The 18251-nt window shown below is 39.2% G+C and overlaps 1 protein-coding gene across 1 annotated transcript in view; it reads right to left on the bottom strand.

Annotated features, from left to right (window-relative positions):
- TfAP-2 (transcription factor AP-2) overlaps positions 1-18251 on the bottom strand; it is a 139507-nt gene extending 121256 nt beyond the window's left edge. The window contains exons 1-2 of the mRNA XM_066739127.1: positions 17568-18251; positions 16222-16412 (exon numbers count right to left, since the gene is read on the bottom strand). Of these exons, the coding sequence (XP_066595224.1) occupies positions 16222-16257 (36 nt within the window). The 5' untranslated portion in view covers positions 16258-16412; positions 17568-18251. The remainder of the gene's footprint in view (positions 1-16221; positions 16413-17567) is intronic.

Below are 18251 nucleotides of genomic sequence, written 5' to 3' on the forward strand. Positions count from 1 at the left end.
CCACGGTTTAAACCTGCAGTTAACGTAACTCTTATTAATTGTTATCGGTAAAAGTGCAACTGTCCCGAATCCCTTACACCACGATCACATCTCGCTGCGAGATAAACATTCGAAAAATTGGGATTCTTTGTACTTATTGTTAACTGTGCGGATAGATACCGCTGTTCGCCAGGATCTCCCAAAAAAAAAAAAAAATTATCACTAATGCACGTCTCGTTTTTAATATACATGTACATATAAGTTATATACCATATTAACTCGCACAAGGACCAGTGTAGAGCGTGGCTTTTAGTTTGAAAATGAGTTTTCAGCGTCGGAACAGTTCAATCATCGATAATAGAATAATACGATAATCTCGTGGCATCGCTATATTAGCGGTAAGTACACCGGGAGATTTTCAGCTGATGTTCGATCGCAGATAGGGAGATGATGGATGAAGCGCTCAGGAGTTTATTGGCCGGAGCGTGTATGAATATTAGAACGTCGAGTTGTAACGTAGAGTCGTATTGTTTTTCGCGTTGGAAAACATAAAGGGCGAGCAATTCGAGTGCGTAGCAAAATGGTTTTCTCCGAGGCGCTTGGGAGAAGAGAAACGACACCGATACAGATAGCCGTGTATCGTCTCATTCTTCATGCGCTTCATTAAGAGAAAGATCGGAGTATGAACCATTTCCCTAAGATTTGCCGTGGCCGCGTGGCTCCCTTAAAGGCTTCTAACGGCCACGGCCGTTAGCGAAGCTCGTAAATATCGAAACTTTCCATTTCCGGGTGTCCTTAACGATCTTTATTGGCTCGCAGCTCGCGGCGAAACGTTAACGAAGCTTCGCGTGTCCCATGCATGGATGAGAAAAGAAGATGCCGCTTAATTACTCCCACCGGCTAAAATTGCATAGAAAGACATATTGTCTGGATTTTCCGTATGGGATGGTGTCTGTAGTCCTAAGGATATCCAATTGCAAACACTCGCTTGAGAAAATCATACGGCTATCGGTATGTATAATTAATTTGTTGCTTTTTTAATATGGACTCGAATTTAATTAAATATTATTGATAAATTGTTTTAATAAATTAAAGAACTTATTATATATATATATAGGACATTAGGATTTGAAAATGTGGCCTCAGCGTGAGTCGAGCAATCGGTGATTGTTTTTTTCGTTAGGGTCTAGAGTGGCACCGTTGAATTGTTGAAATGACAGGTCGATTTTGCGAATTAAGAGGGACGGGATTGTAGATAAGAATAAGTTGGGCTATTGCCATGCAACAGAGGAAAAGAGAGAGAGAGAGAGAGAGAGAGTGAGGGGGAGGGGCACGCGTCGGCCACGTGGCACGAAGCAAAAAGACCCTCTCCTTCGGCTATCCCTTACGGACTTTCTAGCCCGAATCGCGGCCTGTCGAAAATAATTAAGCATCGTGTTTGCTCCTTCGAGCAGCCCTCGAGGTTCGAGCAGTGAGAACCGAGAGCATTGTCGGCAAAAGCTTTTGCGAGAAAAACTGATGGGGTCATCCAGTGCCGGAAGCGTCGCGCACCTTTATACCCAATATCGGTCCCTGCAACGCTTCGCCATGAAAAATTATATCGTGTGCAAACGATACCGATTGCTCCTGAAAACTGCGACCAATTAGCAAGCAGAATCGATCCTGCGCCAACTCTTGTACAATTTTCCCTCTTCGCACAATTTATTACAAAATTCCCATTTATCTGCACCTGTAAAATCAGGATTTTAATGGCAATATATGCTCTTCGGTTATTTTCAAGATAAGCTTATTTTCAATGCAATTTAGCGCTTATATTAAAAATTAACGATTGTTCTCGATACGTAATAGTCGATCGATGTGGCAGTGAGTTTGATTTAATTAACTGTGTAATTGCAGGGTCGAATCTTTCGATATCGCTCAGGGGGACGTTGAAGGCCTGATTGAAATGTTGCCTGAAAAAATAATCTAATTTGGCGCAGACCGGTGGTTACAGCGTTAATTACGTATAATCTTAACCCCTCCTATAACTGGAACCATCGAAGGCAGGAAGCAGTAGTTTGATCCCCCGTTTACCGAGTACACCACTTTCTTATTAGCAAACTTTCCATTTTTTTCTTATTCCATCTCTTCGAGCAATCTCTTATATTTTACTCCCTCTACAAATATACCAGTTTATCCCAATAAAAATTCATATATACAGATTCTCAAGATTTTCCTGACATTTTTATTTTATATTTGCACTTGTAGCACCATCGTACCGTCATTTACTATATATATATATATATATATATATATATATTCTATTGTTTACATTTGAATATACTAACGAGTCAAAGTGATAAAACGGAAAAGGTTAGTCATATAATTAATGAAAAGGCAGGCCTTGATAATGAGAGGTGGTGCATGGCCTAGACCACTTGTGGCCTTCGAATCGATGGGCACGCGCTTCGAGTAGTAGTATGGGTGCACTTGAGATGACGAGGAGGCTTCAGCAGGCTTAAACGTAGCGCGCGTTTAATAACATCGACTGATAAACAACGGAACCACGAGTGCGCTCTAAGCTTACCGAACAAAGGTCTACTCTCGCTACAGCCACGTGCGAAGCTAAATTCATGATACTTCATACTCCTCCCACGTTTTGTTACGGCTAGACCTCATTTACAGTATCAAAAGTATAAATCACGCGTTGTGAAAGGTAGGAGCACCGACGGATGATGGATGATGGTAATCCGTGTGGACTGTTATTGATTCAACGAGTCTCGTTAACCGGCAAAGCACGCTACCTAATTGCTCTTTACTCTCATTGCAAAATTCGGCCTTCAATTTTTAACATTCAATTCGTGAAAACGTAATTTATTCTATCGTTTTATACACTTTTTTAAGAATGAAAACCAATTTTGGAATCCATCCTTCGATGATTTGTTAATTGAACGGTTACTTTTCTGCTAAATGGACATTCAGATTGGGAATTTATCAATAAATTTGATTGTGTTATTATTCCATATTACGTGTACGCGCTATATTGGTGTTATAGTATTATCCATCGTTTATATTAATGATTGAATATTCGAAATAATGTATAGAGACTATTTTTTTAAGTGGCGTTTTTCATGGTAATTAATAAACGTTCGAACAATCAAATTTAACATTATTTGAAAAAATTATAGTATGAATTCCTCTTAATTGATGGTTGCTAGTCGATAGATACAGTGTATAAAAAATTATTGATTTCGAAAACTAAATTAGCCAGCAGCAACTAATCTGATTAAGATCAAATGACTCAAGCCGATGACCCACTGTAATGGGAATTGTAAGAAACAGAACGAGGTCGCGTTGAAAACGACCTGAAAAAAAGGTTTATGATAACTTTAGTATTTGAACGTACCGAATTGTTGTGATCTGATCATTTTCTTTTTTATCACACTGATAATTTCAGATCAATTTTGATAAATGAATTAAATAAATTAAATGTCGCCACATGCATAGCAAAGTTATATTATATTCTCACTGCAAGTTTATGAAATCTATTCTCAGTGATGATTATTAAATATATATGGATGAAGGATAGAAAAATATTGGCCTGCAGCTCCAAATGGCAAGATAAATTAGCCCTTTCAGGCTCGGCGAATATCACAATAGAAACACATTTAAAAAATATCGTTTAAAAATGAGAACAAATTGGTTCTGACACTTAATTTTGCATCTTAGTAAATGTAAAAGCTACATTGAGTGAAATATTATTTAATATTAATCAAAAAACTGTTTAATTTAATAATAGCAAAGAATAATTTGGTACTAAGTAAAGATTTGATTACGAATGGTAAATTTAGTCAAAAAAATCAAGAACACCTAAGAATAGTTTTAGAAGATGTAGCTTATCGTTTCAGGAAGATAAGAAATAAATTCTAAAATTATAAGTTATCTTTCAAATCGATCAGAAATAATGTTTGCCGCTGCTACATCTAACTCTTGTAGAAAAGAGTTAAACATATATATAAATAAATTAATATTCACACACATGTTTCCCTTTACATGTATTTTGAACAAAAAGTTTTCAAGATCTCGATTAAATCACGGAAAAGAAAGATACATTTTTAATATCTGAAATATTCAATATATACCCATTATCTTTCTAAAACGAGAATCGAAGATTGAAGATTCCAAACATTATATGTGACTGTTATTTTTGTCAAGAAAGCAATGTAATATCGTGTAAGTTAAATTGCAACTACAAAACTTCATTAATAATTTTGTTACTGATAATACACAGATTAACTCATTTTTAACCTGTGTAATTAAAAACTAAATATAAACTTCTCTTTATACAAAAATATTATATTTAAAAGAAAAACACATAGTATTGAGAAAATTGGCACTTGGAAAATGTTAGGAATATTCACTCTCCAATTAGCTATTTATTCTAATCTCAAGTATTTATTAATCTATGATCTAATTTGCTATTTGCAAACAAATATTTATTTAGCATCAAATAATTAACTTGATTGACTAATTTATACATTTTTTTAATTAATACGTCTTATCTACAATAATTTGCCCAATGATTCACGACAATATTTAGCACTTATCGCGGGATTCTTAATTAAAACTGGATTCCCAGAGTACTTGATAGATAAGGAACTAATCAAGATAATTGTTGAATGCGAAGATATCGGTTTTGCACTTTGTAAACGGTTGGTGGTCGGAATAAAGGTTATTGGTCGAAAACCAGTGGTTCGTGACGAATTTACGTTCCGTCCGGACAAAATGGTGATCTTTTGGGGTTTCCGTATTCAAGAATGAGTTTGGCCCTTCAGGGCACTGTACCTGCGGCTTCTCCCAGCTTAAAAATAACCAATAAGTTTCCGATAAAAACAGATCGTTAAACTGCTAAAGTTGCCTATTCTCTCTCTCTCTCTCTCTCTCTCTCTCTCTCTCTCTCTCTCTCTCTCTCTCTCTCTCTCTCTCTCTTTGTCTCTCTCTTTGTCTCTTTATGCTTCAGTCTCGCTTGCGCGCGTGCCCGCGAGAGTAAAGGAGCTACCGGTTAATTACAGGGCTAAGCCCGTACCGCAGCCACAAGCCCGATCCTTAATAGATCCGTCTTTCGACGCGTTCGCGCCTTTGCCATGTTTCAAGATACACCTAATCTTTCCTTGTCTACCCTTACCTATATTTCTCTCTTTATTCCAGCCTTTCCCACCTTTTCAGCCTAAGCAACCATCCCAAAACTACTCTCTTATTCGTCTAATTATTTTTTGTATGCTTTTCACAATATCAAAAAACTCTAAATCATGAAAAAAGAACAAAGCAGTTGCATAATAGTAAATTCCAAGAGAATCGATGATCGCGTCTTTATGAATCTAGCAAAATTTGGATGATAAATTAGATATAGTGGATGAAACAAATAGATATGTTATGACAGAAAAGGTTTCAGCTGTCCGACAGTTTTAAGGTTCATTCTTAAGCAATTTCTCTGCGGGAAAGGTGAACAATGTTGGACTAAATGGTTTAAGCCTTGAAGAAGGTGTGATTCCTTCAAACGGAGGCTCTTACGGGAGTCACGTGCTCTCCACGGGGGTCGTATCCCGCAGGGCCACAACACCAACACCTCTGCTTTTTTCTTCAACCCTCCTAATCCTCCCTCTCGACTCACTACGCCTCACCTCTCCCTAGCTGGAACCAAACGTATTTATCTCAAAATCTTACCGGGCTCCATTTCAGTTTTCAGCCAAATGCTACTTAACTCTATATACACAATATTTCCTCCATGTTTATAAATATTCAAGCAGAAAAGAGATGAAAATAATGCCTCGCGTTTCTAAATTTGATTTGATTCGCGTTTCATAATAAACAACCCCTTTCAACTCGCAAAAACTCTGCAAAAACGAATTTAAAAAATAACAAAAGCACAAGAAAGTCAAACATGCTGTTAAGAGGTTTTAAAAATAACTTGTTTATATAACAGAGATATTTATCGATTCTCTGAAGCTTAAATTTTCTAGAATGTTATTTTATTCTTTTTGTAGCATATGGCTTATCGATACCAAACACTATTTTCAAAAACCGATGCTACTATTGATATCAAATACGTAATAATAATACTGATAGAAAAACGACAAAATTTGTACTGAAAAAATGATATTACTGAAAGCAGCTAATCAACGAGTCATGTTGACTGAACGATTTTCGCGAATGCGATTTCGTAAAACTACAGCAGGCTGATCGAATATTAAAACTGGTCCTAGTATATAGTAGCTGGCTGAACGAAAAGGTGCGCAGCGTTAATGAATTGATTAAAAAACAAAATGAATCACGACTGCTGAAACCCACCACTAAAAACTCATTAAGCTAAAGATCCTTGAAATGATTTATCGGGAATTGTTGTACCCACTGCCGACACTACAAAAGTGGCATTTAAACTATGCAAGACATATAAATTAGTATGCATACGGGTAATATAAGAATAAAAACGCTTGGCGTGTTCCATAAAAGAATTTTATAGATAAAAGAGTATATAATTGATACGTAGTGCCCAAATACACACCTATGCACTGATCTTACAGACTTATAAAGAGTATATTTCTACATTGTTTTCTTTTCCTTGGCAAATCTAAGTGAACGGTAGAGAAAAAATAGAAAGTGGGAAGGATTGGAGAAAGGTAAAAGACCGCGAAGACAGCTTATTCGTTTTGCAAGAGCAAAAATAAGGTCCATCCTCGAAAATATTGACCTCCACCGCAGGTATACACGTTAAACGACCTGTTAATTGTATTTTTAGGGGCTTCCTGCGAGAGGTCTCTGAGTTCCTAATTTACCGGCTCGCCCGTTTGGTTTATAGGGGCCTCGATGTACCGTTTATAGTATAACCGACACCACACCTCGTTAAATCACAAGAGTGGAATATGCTTATACCTATACGTCCCTCAAGAATTATAACCAAACAAGAGGAGCAAGTCTCACCGATATCGAACCATTCCCGTTCTCTTAAAACGCAATATTCGCTGCACATCTCAGTCTTATTACTTCCATTCCCACTCTCTCGTCTTTCGAATAAACCCTCTCTTTTCTGGTACCTAAAATATTTTATCGTCGAACAAAGTTCAATAATCTCTTATATACAATAACAATCTTTAATAACAGATAATCGCAGCTCGATGCACACTCTCGAATCGCACAATATTCGAGTGTCGATATTTCTGGCCACTAGAAAAATATTAAACTAATTAAGTGTAGATAAGAGGATTCTTGAATCATTCTTAATGGACAGTATAAATTTTGTTTTAAAAAAGTGAAGTAGCTTGAAGTTGGTTAGTTAGGAAGCTTTGGATGTAAGGGGGTGGAATAAGGAGGTGGGGATATAACAGGAGTGAGGGAGAGAGGCGGTACAAAAGGTAAACGAGCAAAAGCGTCAGCCATATGGACTTATCCAGCAACGTAGTCCGAAAATAATAAATCTCTGAGCGTGCTGCGGAATTATTAAAAGAGTCCGTAGCTCGTTCCGTTCCGAAAGAGAGTGGGGGAGAGCTGAAACAACAAGAGAAGCAAAACGCATTACCGTTTCTTAATGAAGCAGAGGCAAGAGGCAGCGAAGGACTCGCAAACGGCACCACGACGGACGGATGGATGAAAGGATGGAAGGACGTACGAACCGACAGACAAACGGCCGGATGGACGGCTTTCAAGGAGACGGACACGAGAAGACTATATAGGAGCACACACGATGCCATCGGACGTTCAGAACTAATTGGAACCGCGAGACGTTAGCTGCGGAGCCTAGAGAGAGAGAGAGAGAGAGAGAGAGAGAGAGGACCTATCAACATTGCTATATAGCTCTGCCTCGCTCGAACCATATAAGCATGCGTCCAAAAAGCGATCGTGTCTGCATTTTACGTTGAAACGGCTGGTTCACGCGTCTAATGCCCTTTTACACATGCACGTATACCTCTGCATACTACATCCCGATCCTTAATACAGATCCATCACCGTCGTGTCCGCGAGAGACCCATTTCAATATACCCCTTTGAGAATTTTCACGTATTTATTGCACATCAAACTCTTTCACGTGAATTATCCGTCGCTTCGATGCATCTTTGAACCTTTATCAAAGCGATCGCGGTGCTAGGACAGGGAATCCACCAGAGTGTGTGAGTTGACAATAGAAAATGAGTACTACGCGTCGCGATACCTGGAAACGACCTATGATGATATTTTAATACCTATTTTTAAGGTTGCTCAAATTATAGTCATCCACGGTTACGACAAAATTGGAATTAGCATGTTTTTATGATAAAATCTGTGCCCTCGTATCATTATGAAATTATGCGCAGAAGAAGATTGTAATCAAACTGAAATGCTTTGGCTAGCGAGCACGCCTACGTAGTAAAAGTTTTTTTTTATATTTCTTATATTCTTTTTTCCTATTCTCGACAGAAGTAACGTTCAATTTTGTAATATTAATGACGTACTTTGCGAAGACGCATCGATCTAAATTTCACACGCGAAAGAGACTTTCGGATGAGAATAAATGAATTCGCGCTAGCTACATTTTTCCCTGATTGTATGTAGGTTCGTATATATATATATATATATATATATATATATATGTATGTATACCGTGTATCGAGAGATTTATTTTGCACAAACAGAATTTTATGCAATATAAGCATGATTCTCCCTTTTAGGGAAGTACTCGTGACACTCCATCACTGGACCTTCGAGTTTGACGCTTTAAAACGTATATTCCTTCAATTTTCCGGCCGAGTAAGCGCTGCTTCAAGGGTCCTTGTGCGTCTGGCAAAGCGTGCACTATCCTGTTACGCGATCTCTCCCAAGCCGCAATCAAAATTCAAATCACACTTTTACAGCCGACACATAAAATCAATATTCGCCCTTTAGCGAGCGCTTCTCTAAATTCCATCGAAAACAAATCAAGGCACCTTTTTTCTCTCCTCTCTCACTGCAACTAAATTCTTCTTTTTTTTTTCAATATTTTCCACAGCCACCCATACTATCTTTTTCCGATTGAAAATTAGTCGAATGTTAAATTTACATGGGAGGGTTAAAAAATAGCGAAAGAAAAAAATGATGACGTTGGTTCGGTAAGTATTAATTATTATTCATGCAATCAGCGTTGTACGAAACCATTAAGAAATTCCGAAAGTAATGAAACTTACTTAACCGGACTCATTGTATATGCTGGCACGCATCTGTCAGTGCGAAAAAATAGATCTGCCGTGGTTGCCGAGTCGAAAAGTGTAGCAAAAGGAAAAGAAAGTACAGCTAGGCATCTCTCTCCAGAATAGTGCCCTTATAAATGGTTTTTCTATATTGCCTCGTGTCTGGCTCACGCTGGACATGGACATGGGTTACCAGTTCATTTAAATAAGTTAAGGGTCTCGCTTAGTGGCTTAGCGGATCCATTACAGCTGGGCAAAAGCGGCTAATTACCTGCCTGACGTGAGTTATAAACCCCTCTCCAACCACTGCTCCCTCTTTTGAATATTTTTAACCGGATCTGATTTTTACTATGAAAACTCTCTCCAAGTCCCAGTCTCGCACCTTCTCTTACTTTTAAACAGAAAAATATGACCTATCCCAAGCAATGGCAATCCTTCCACCCTCAGCTCCTCCACGTAGGATAATTCTACGTTTCTAAATGGCGAAAAATGCACCATGCAAAAAAGAGGAAGACAGTTTTCGAGCTAAATCTAATTTTAATCGCTCCATGTGTATCTGCCTATCATAAATTTTAAATTTGCTCTGCAAAGACGATAAAGAAGACCTTGATGGCTGAAATATCACAATAAAACTTTTATTATGAAGAGGGCGGTTCCATTTGAACAGAAAATTAATCTAGTTTGTCATAACGTGGGCGGGTTGGTTCAAAGTGCCGCTAATGAGAAAGAGGTTGGTCCGCGTCCTTCTTATTTGTCAATGGGATCATCGTACTCATGAATCACTCTATGGTAGATGTGCTGCATTACAAATCGTTGTGCCAAAAAAAGTTTCTGTAAACTCGATCGATCGAAGCAAAAAGAAAATCGTTCTTTTATTAATCGAACGATTATAAAATGGTGAATGGCAGGGGGTATACAAGAAAATAATCTCCAGCAAAGTTTCTATTATGGTGGAGGATGATGCGGTTAATTAAGAAAATTAACACGTCGTGTATGCAAGCTTTTCGTCGTACTCTCTTAATGGCGAAGGTTCAATTTTGTGTGCAGTGGCCCCAAAGGCCCTACGGGACCGGTTAGCTTTGGTTAGTGGTCGTGGAGCGATGCTAACGGCACGAGCGACTGACGAGATAGACAGACACTAGGGCGGGGAGAGTCTATTTCATGGTTAATTTGGCTAACTCGATTTCACCACCACTACCAACACTATCACCACCACCATCGTCACAGCCATCGCGACCAATCTCTCTCTTTCTCTCTCTTTGCCACCCTCCAAAAACTGGGACCTCTAACCAGATATATATAGTATATACGGGGTGAAGCCGATGCCCTGCTCCCCTATTCAAATGTGTACTTTCCGAATCTACGCCGCTACATATATCGAATGAACGAAAATTCGTGAATTTATACGACGAAATTTCGGTGCTTGATAAAATATATATATTCAACCCCGAAACATGGCACGATGTTGACAGAAAAAAAAAACTACAGAGAGCACTCTTCAGGGGAACGAGTAACGTTAAGATTCTTCGCATTAAGCGAGGTAAAGCACGCGAAAAAGGAGTAGGTTATGCAAATACACGAAAAGTAAAAGATCCACTTGGACAGAGAGAAGAATGAGGCGGGTAAGTAAATCTTATCTCGGTGCTCCGGGGGGGTATTTTGCTGAAGGAAGCCCGTTGACACCTTGGATGTTTCTTTTTTCTTTCGTGCCAGAGTGCGGCGTAGAATAAATTGCAGTAGCAGGAGGCTTCTAGTAGTCCAACGTTGCGAAAAGCAGGCCGCCATCTTCAGCGTCCTGTCTGTCGAAAAGCGTGCCAACAAAGCGGGAAGGTTCTTGCAGAAAAAGGAGGAAAAAAATCTCGGAAAAGTTGCAAGCAAATATTAGTTGAACACTGGACTAGTCATTATTTCTCTTTCCGCTCGCAAATATTACTCGCGCTACGCTGTCTTCCGCAAAAGGGTAGAACAAAGGAATATGTCATCGCGTACAACCAGTGCCTATTCTACCCCTCGCCTCCACCCCCTCCCCCCTCGACCATCCCTATATACTCCCCCACTCTTCCAACCTCTCAACCACCCACATACTTACCAGCTCGCTTCGCATTCGACCCGCCACCCTTTTTCTCTCTTTTTCTTTCTAGTCTTGAGACTTAATCACTGGAAGCAGAACGGATTAAAGACTAAAACACAAGCCGACGTTGCTTGACTGATCACAATGCGTTCTCCGTGACGGCCATGTCAAATGAAAACGGCCGAGAAAAATTATTATTATCAAAGGTCTTGCCATCTGCTACTTCGTTCTCCAATCCTGCTCGCATTTTTTTTTTTTTTTTTTTTATCAATAAAAGCACCCTAGAGACTTCATTTGGAAATTTCCTCTATATCGATTAATCTCTTTTAACTGAAATTCAACTTTTGTTATTTATTTATTATTATAACCTACAGATTTCCATGGATAAATGCAAACAATTTTTACAATTAATTACAAACGCCATACACTTTGTAGCTACAATTAAATTTAACCTTGCAGAATATTTGCCTGAAGTATATAGTTGAGGAAATTAATATTGTTATATCGACTAATTAGTTGAAAGTGGGTAAAAGTGAAAGCGAAGCGAAGGATGGTCAGTTTATTAGGTTTAGCATGTGTTATTCTAGAATTCGCGAGATTTTAAGCTTGGTAGGTAATAGTGCAGGAATAAAGTGCCATAGTGGCTTTTGTGTCCTGTGCAGGACGCAACAATGGACCTCATTCTGCATTGTCACTCGGTTAACCACGCGATAGAGAGGGATCGTATATGGTTTGGCACGCGTTCTCCTATGCATCACCGAGAACCATCTTTTATTTAACCCTTTATGCACCTCTACTGTTTACTCTGCCTCAAGTTAGTTACTGCTCGCACAACTGTGACTAACCATCTCTCTCTCTCTCTTTACTATGCTGTTTTTCTACATTCTACGAGTAATTTCTACGATAAAATCTTTGCATACACGCACGTATGTACATGCATCGGTAAGCAATATCCTTCACAGTACAACAAACTTTAATACAGCAATTTCATTCGATTGCTTTGAACGTCATTTCTGTGGAAACGATAAGTCTCGCAAAAGAACAGCTTGGAATACTGAAACTGCTATATACATATAGGATCGATGGTTTTATTCTTACAGAGCAATGACTCCTTGATCCCCCATATATACCAACCGGCGTTTCCGGTTAAAATGAAATCGAAATACGATTTGTCCCCCCCCCCCCCCTTATTGCTTCACCAAACCTTCATCCTGACTCGTAGTACGGTATCTCCCTTGCAAACCATCACACGATTACGCTAATTCGCCTATCATTTATTTTTCATTCACCCTTCTTCTCCTTTCTTCTTCCCCCCTATTACACCGCGCTCATTCTCCAAACGAATCCTCCGTCCGCCTGGCCTCCGCGCGCATGTATATAACGTTCACCATTACACGCTCGCCGATCGGACAACTTTGAAGTGCGACGGGTTTTTGATGTAGCCACCAACTGTTCCTACTCTCCCGCCTGCCTGCCTGCCTTCCTCCTGTCTACGATGCAAAACAGTGAATCATGTATTAGGCGAAGGTGGAACGACAAATAACTCGAGAGTAATTACGCGTAGAATAAACGAGCCAAAGAGCGATTAACCATCGGCCCTATCGGGATAAGATTAGAACCGACCGCCTTTGTAAAATAAAATACATTATCGCTTGTTCGGGTAGGTATATATATATATATACTCGTGGAAAATATCATTAATAGCGAATAACTTGCTGCAGTGCTGATCCATTATTATCAACATTTATGAATGTTTTATCAACTTTCCAATGTTTAATTTATATTATATATTTCAGCAAATATATTAAAGAGATTTGTAAAAATGACTTATAAATTCCACGTTAATTCACAAGAATATAAAAGAATGTAGATCGAAGAGAACTTTGTGCATACCGGCTGCAAAAATTAAATCGTCCAATTAAAAGTATCGTGTAATGGGTAATTTAAGTATCTGATTTCGTATCTTGAGTAACCAAACAGCGGGAATTTAATTAGAGCAGCAAAGCAAAATGTATAAAACGCTATATTGTATTTCGATGTAATACGACACGACGCAAGGTAAATATTGGAAAGATTTATTTACACCAGGAGTATTGTTGATTGAAAAGCCTACAACGACGTACGCTCTTCGGTCGTTATAATTTGAGAGAATTTTTCTACTTTTGTGTAATTTGAAGAAAAGGATCGCGAGAGTGAAAATATTTGTTGAAATATTATATTTATATCCGTGTATGAAAGGTTTTCGAGGATTCGGATGAAATATGAATATTGTCATATATGTAGGTAGGTAACATAAGCGAGCATCGGAGGTGGTTGAAATATTAACGACGTCTGCAAATTTTCCGGGTGCATCCGCTGCTGGAGACCAAGATGAGCTGTGTGCAGCGCGTGAACACGAGCGCGAAAGTCGAGAGGATCGGGCAAGACAAATATGCTAGAGACACGAAAGCTAACGTCAAGAGGCTTGCACGCGCGACACAGTTCATGCTTAAAGGAGACACGTGCGTGTTCTGCCTTGTGTACTGTCCTACGGCTCCTGCTCTTCCAGTCCTGCAGTCACGTGTGTGTAATCCGAACGCTCCTCTCCTCCAACCACCAACTCAATCAATTCTCACGAAAATTACGAGATTTGTTCATTCGCAACTCTGCCTCCTTAAACTCTGCCATTTAAATTCCGATAACGATCGAGTATTATCAGTCAAAGTGAAATTCTTTGTAGGACGCTCCTCGTCCTGTAACGGATGATTGCAATAAAGTCCAAGGTGAATTTCTATCGTCAAAGTCTCAGTTTCACGCATTCGCACATATCCATGCGCAATGACACACACACATACACACGTGTGCAACATGGAAAGCAACGTTGTGGTTTTATGAAAACGGTTATCTGTAGAATACCGTGCGGTTTTGCGGTTTTCCTATGGCGTGCTCTCGTATACCTAATCTATGGTGACAGAGAGGCGAAGCTGCACGTGGGAGCAAAGTATTAATCCTCCGACACGCCGTGGACCCCCTCTGTTATTTCAAGCGAAGACACAACCATCCACTCTGCCTTGCCACGCGACCCGATCATACTTTATTGGAAAATGTGCAAATACTGTTTACACGGCCATCCCATATCTTTTGCTTTTGCTTCCACTCTCGCTTTCGCTATTGCTTCCCTTTTCCCAATATCCTCTATTATGGCAATTTGTCAATATACATTTCTATCAATATAAATTCTCGGCGACTCGTTTGCTCCTTATTATTCTTTCGTTTCTCATTACTCTCCGAATTTAATTGAAACCTTCGCTCGTTATCCTTTTATCAGTATATACGTATATAGACACGTGTATACTTCAAACGCTGTCAACTATTTCACTCCGGTGTCTTTCATATTTCAACTTTTGCCATTCTTTTTGTTACAGCTTCGTGCTACGTTTCATTCTTATTCATGGCGTGCATATATAGAAGCTGTTAATAAATTTAGATTCAATGGCACAGAGATATATCAATTTTTCAGTTAATATAAATCACGGTGGTAGTGGTTAACCATCGTTAAAATTGAATACCACGAATGTACCGTTTAAAGAGATTTGGCTAACCACGGGGGAGTGACTGCAGTTTGAAACTATTTCTCTCCTATGTCCGTGCTGTGTCCGGTTATGGTGCGATTTTATGTAGATGCCAATGCAGAGATCTCTGTCTCTGCATTGGCATCGTGTATCATAGACGAAAGCTAGCTTGGCCAACAGCCTAATTCAATGTGGGGATACCTAAACTTGTTTCCGTCGAGCGCTATTGTGGAGATCTTACATTTCCTGCTTCTCTATGTGATTTCCTGAGTCGCCGAGGGGGAAAGTTTATGCACGCCATACTGTATCAAAAGGGCTTTAACGACCAACGGTAATACCACTATTTTTCCATCCTTCACGCCACTTTTTATGCTTTTAATGACCCAACTTCTGCTACTTTATTTTTTTCACCGTCCCTCTTCGTACCGCCAGATATTTTTAAAACTAATAACTAGCTGCGCATTTGACTAATTAATCGAAACCGATGTTGCTTTTGGGAGACATAGTATAATAATTATTATAGGTATATATACATAGATTTTGTTGAAAAGTGAGTTTGGTAAATTGTGCAAAATGGTTATCATTCAAATTGGTATATTCGGCTAAAATATACAACTATATTGCGAGCTTTCCATTTAAGCTAACAATTAACACTAAATGACGCAACAGTATAGAATTTATGCGGTAGATATTGTAGCAATTCTGTCCAATTTTGTAATTTTTTAACTCAACGGTAAACATAAAAATGAAATTAATACCGTTAAAACACTACCTTTTTTATACAGCAAGTTTTTTCATGTGCGCAAGTTTAAAATTAAATAATAAATTAAAGTTGAGTATAACTTTAAAATGACAAATTTCTATCGCTGAAACTTTTCAGATTCACCAAAGATATAAAATTATAATTATATTGAAATAAAGTGAAATGTTTCGGTCGAGCTGACAAATGGTTTCAATGATTTACCCGCTTCTCGCAAGTTTTCAATAAATATTTTTGTAACGTGCCTCTCCGTGGACGATTAACGCCAAGCGATTACGATCTCGGAGCAATGCGGCTCTTGCACCGAGCACGCAAGGTCTCTTTGCGAAGCGTACGAATTACTCTAAGCTCGCTTTCGACGTTTTTCAGTGTTACGAGTGCGTAATATAAGGTAACTCGTTCCTGGATCGCATGTGGAACGATGGACAGCGCATGAAGGTTCGCTAATTCGAAACGATAATGACCGCAACATGGAGAGAATTATCAGGCATACGGTGGACCAATGAGAATTTTATATTTGCATCAATGGGTGGATCCTCGTTCCTCTTAACACCCCAGTCCAACAACAGGATTCATCCAATTTCCAAAGACAAGGAAACACCGATCGGAAAATCGTTAGAAACCGATGCTTCCAGCGGAACCAAATATTTTTGTCGATCATTTTTAGTCGACAGATTCAACACTAACCTGCCAAGCGTTGGAGTCCAGTGCTATATAAGACATGTTGCTGCTGTTGCCCTCCGTGGTGGCTGAGACGATGGAGAAATTGGGAGACCGCCAGGGACGGTAATTTATCGTTATTCAACTCGTCACTCGCGTACCAAGGTGAACGACAGACCGCATCTTCCGTCGGAAGTTTCGCCGAAACGCGAATCGCTCTGCAATAAAAGAAACAAGCGGTCGTTTAGCACCTGGTAGATAACGATTGCAGGTTAATTTGCTGCTTATGATGAAAGGGACGCAGCGTCGTTTAGATGTCGCATGGTCGTGTGCCAGCGAGGAGAAACGAGCACGCGATATCACGCGACAAAACCCTAAAGCTGCCGGAGAAAAACGTAAATTACGCTCTCGTCGGTCCCTGGTCCCCCGGGCGCTACGTCCACGATTCGAGAACTTAGTTAAGCAAAGTTAAATACGGCTCCCAGAGGTATCACGGCCGCTTTTTAATTGCAAACACTCTCGCGAATCAAAAGATTTTCTCCGAGTTCCAAATTTCAGACATTACTTGTCAACAGTTATTTATTTTCAACGAGTCGCGTCGTTATGAATTATTGTTCTTTGCGTTGTAACGAGATCAAGGTAAATGCGTACTCGTGAATTACACCCTTGAGTTTACAGTTTACTCCGTGTACTCTGTTACCTTCTTTAACGATTTTGAACGTATCGGTGCGTTTATAGATATTTATTTCTCCATCGAACGTCGAGTTTACGCGTAAATTGTGGAACACTATACCTTCCTTCTTCGGGAACAAACTTTGCAAACAAGTCTGAAAGCCTGACTGTATTCGAAATATATATCTGTTTTGGTAAAGTTCACTTATCAAAGTTCTAGTCAGATTCAACACGAAAGTATATTCATTGAACGAAATGAAAGAGATTCACGATCGAACGTCCAGAAAGAAGAGCGGAAAAAGTACATTTCGCGTGGCAAAAATCAACTGAAATTTCTCGTACGTTCTGGACCGTAGAGAGCTTGGATACCTCAAACTCAATAGTGCACGTTTCACTCGTTATCTGGAAATGTATCATTTCTTCCGGAAAAAAAGCATAGAAGGTAGCTGAAAGCTGATTGATCGAGTAACTCTGATAAAGCTACAAAGAGTCGCGCAGAGACCGTCTGTGATTTTATCGTATAGAATGTACTAATTCACTCCGAATACCTCTCCAAACTCAAAACCATATAATTTTTTCAAAATAAATTCAATTTGCTATATCCTCTAATTGAAAAACTACTTGTAAATATCGTCTCGAGTGATATACCAACGATATTTTCTATTATTAATATTGTAAATTTCATTTAAAGTTATACATACGCAGTGTGAATAGGTAGAGCTGTTACTTAACTCGTAAAGAAAATTTAAAACCGTTCACCGAACTTATAAAAAGGGTGAAAAAATAATATGAAAAACAGACAATCCTATTATGTCATTGCTCGGGTTGCACACACTGTTAAACGATTGAATCACATTTCTCATCAATGTACAGAACTTTTATTGCACTAGTTACAAGACGGTATAGCGAATATCGTCCAAGGAAAAGTACGAAATCTCGGGAAAAATCACATAATTGCGTGCTAAGCGCGGAATCACGTAAAATCACATCCACTGATCATCACAACAACAGTTTTCCTCGCGATGTGGCACAAGAGTCAAAATTGTCCTTGACGAAAATGAACAAAGACAGAGGGGACACTTGAACGACACAATATTTCAAAATGACAGTAAACCAATTCGTAAATTAGTCGCAGACAGAGTTTGTATCGACAAAATCCAAGAGTCGTGCGACGTATTCAGCGTCCGCAACAGCACACTGGTTCCGGCGGCGACGCTCCAGAGCTGCTACGACAGAGTCGACGGCAAGCACAGTGCAACTTCTGCTGTAAACAACATTGATTCAGCTTGAAAAATTAACCACGCGCCTCGAAGATCCTTTGATCGCAAAAACCACAATTCACCAGTAACTGCGAATGGACAAACGCCGAAGACCTCGCGAAACTA

This window comes from Prorops nasuta, unplaced genomic scaffold, assembly GCF_024137725.1.
Source record: "Prorops nasuta isolate Cenicafe-Biocafe unplaced genomic scaffold, Cenicafe_Pnas_1.2 PNAS00019, whole genome shotgun sequence".
Lineage (NCBI taxonomy): Eukaryota > Metazoa > Arthropoda > Insecta > Hymenoptera > Bethylidae > Prorops > Prorops nasuta.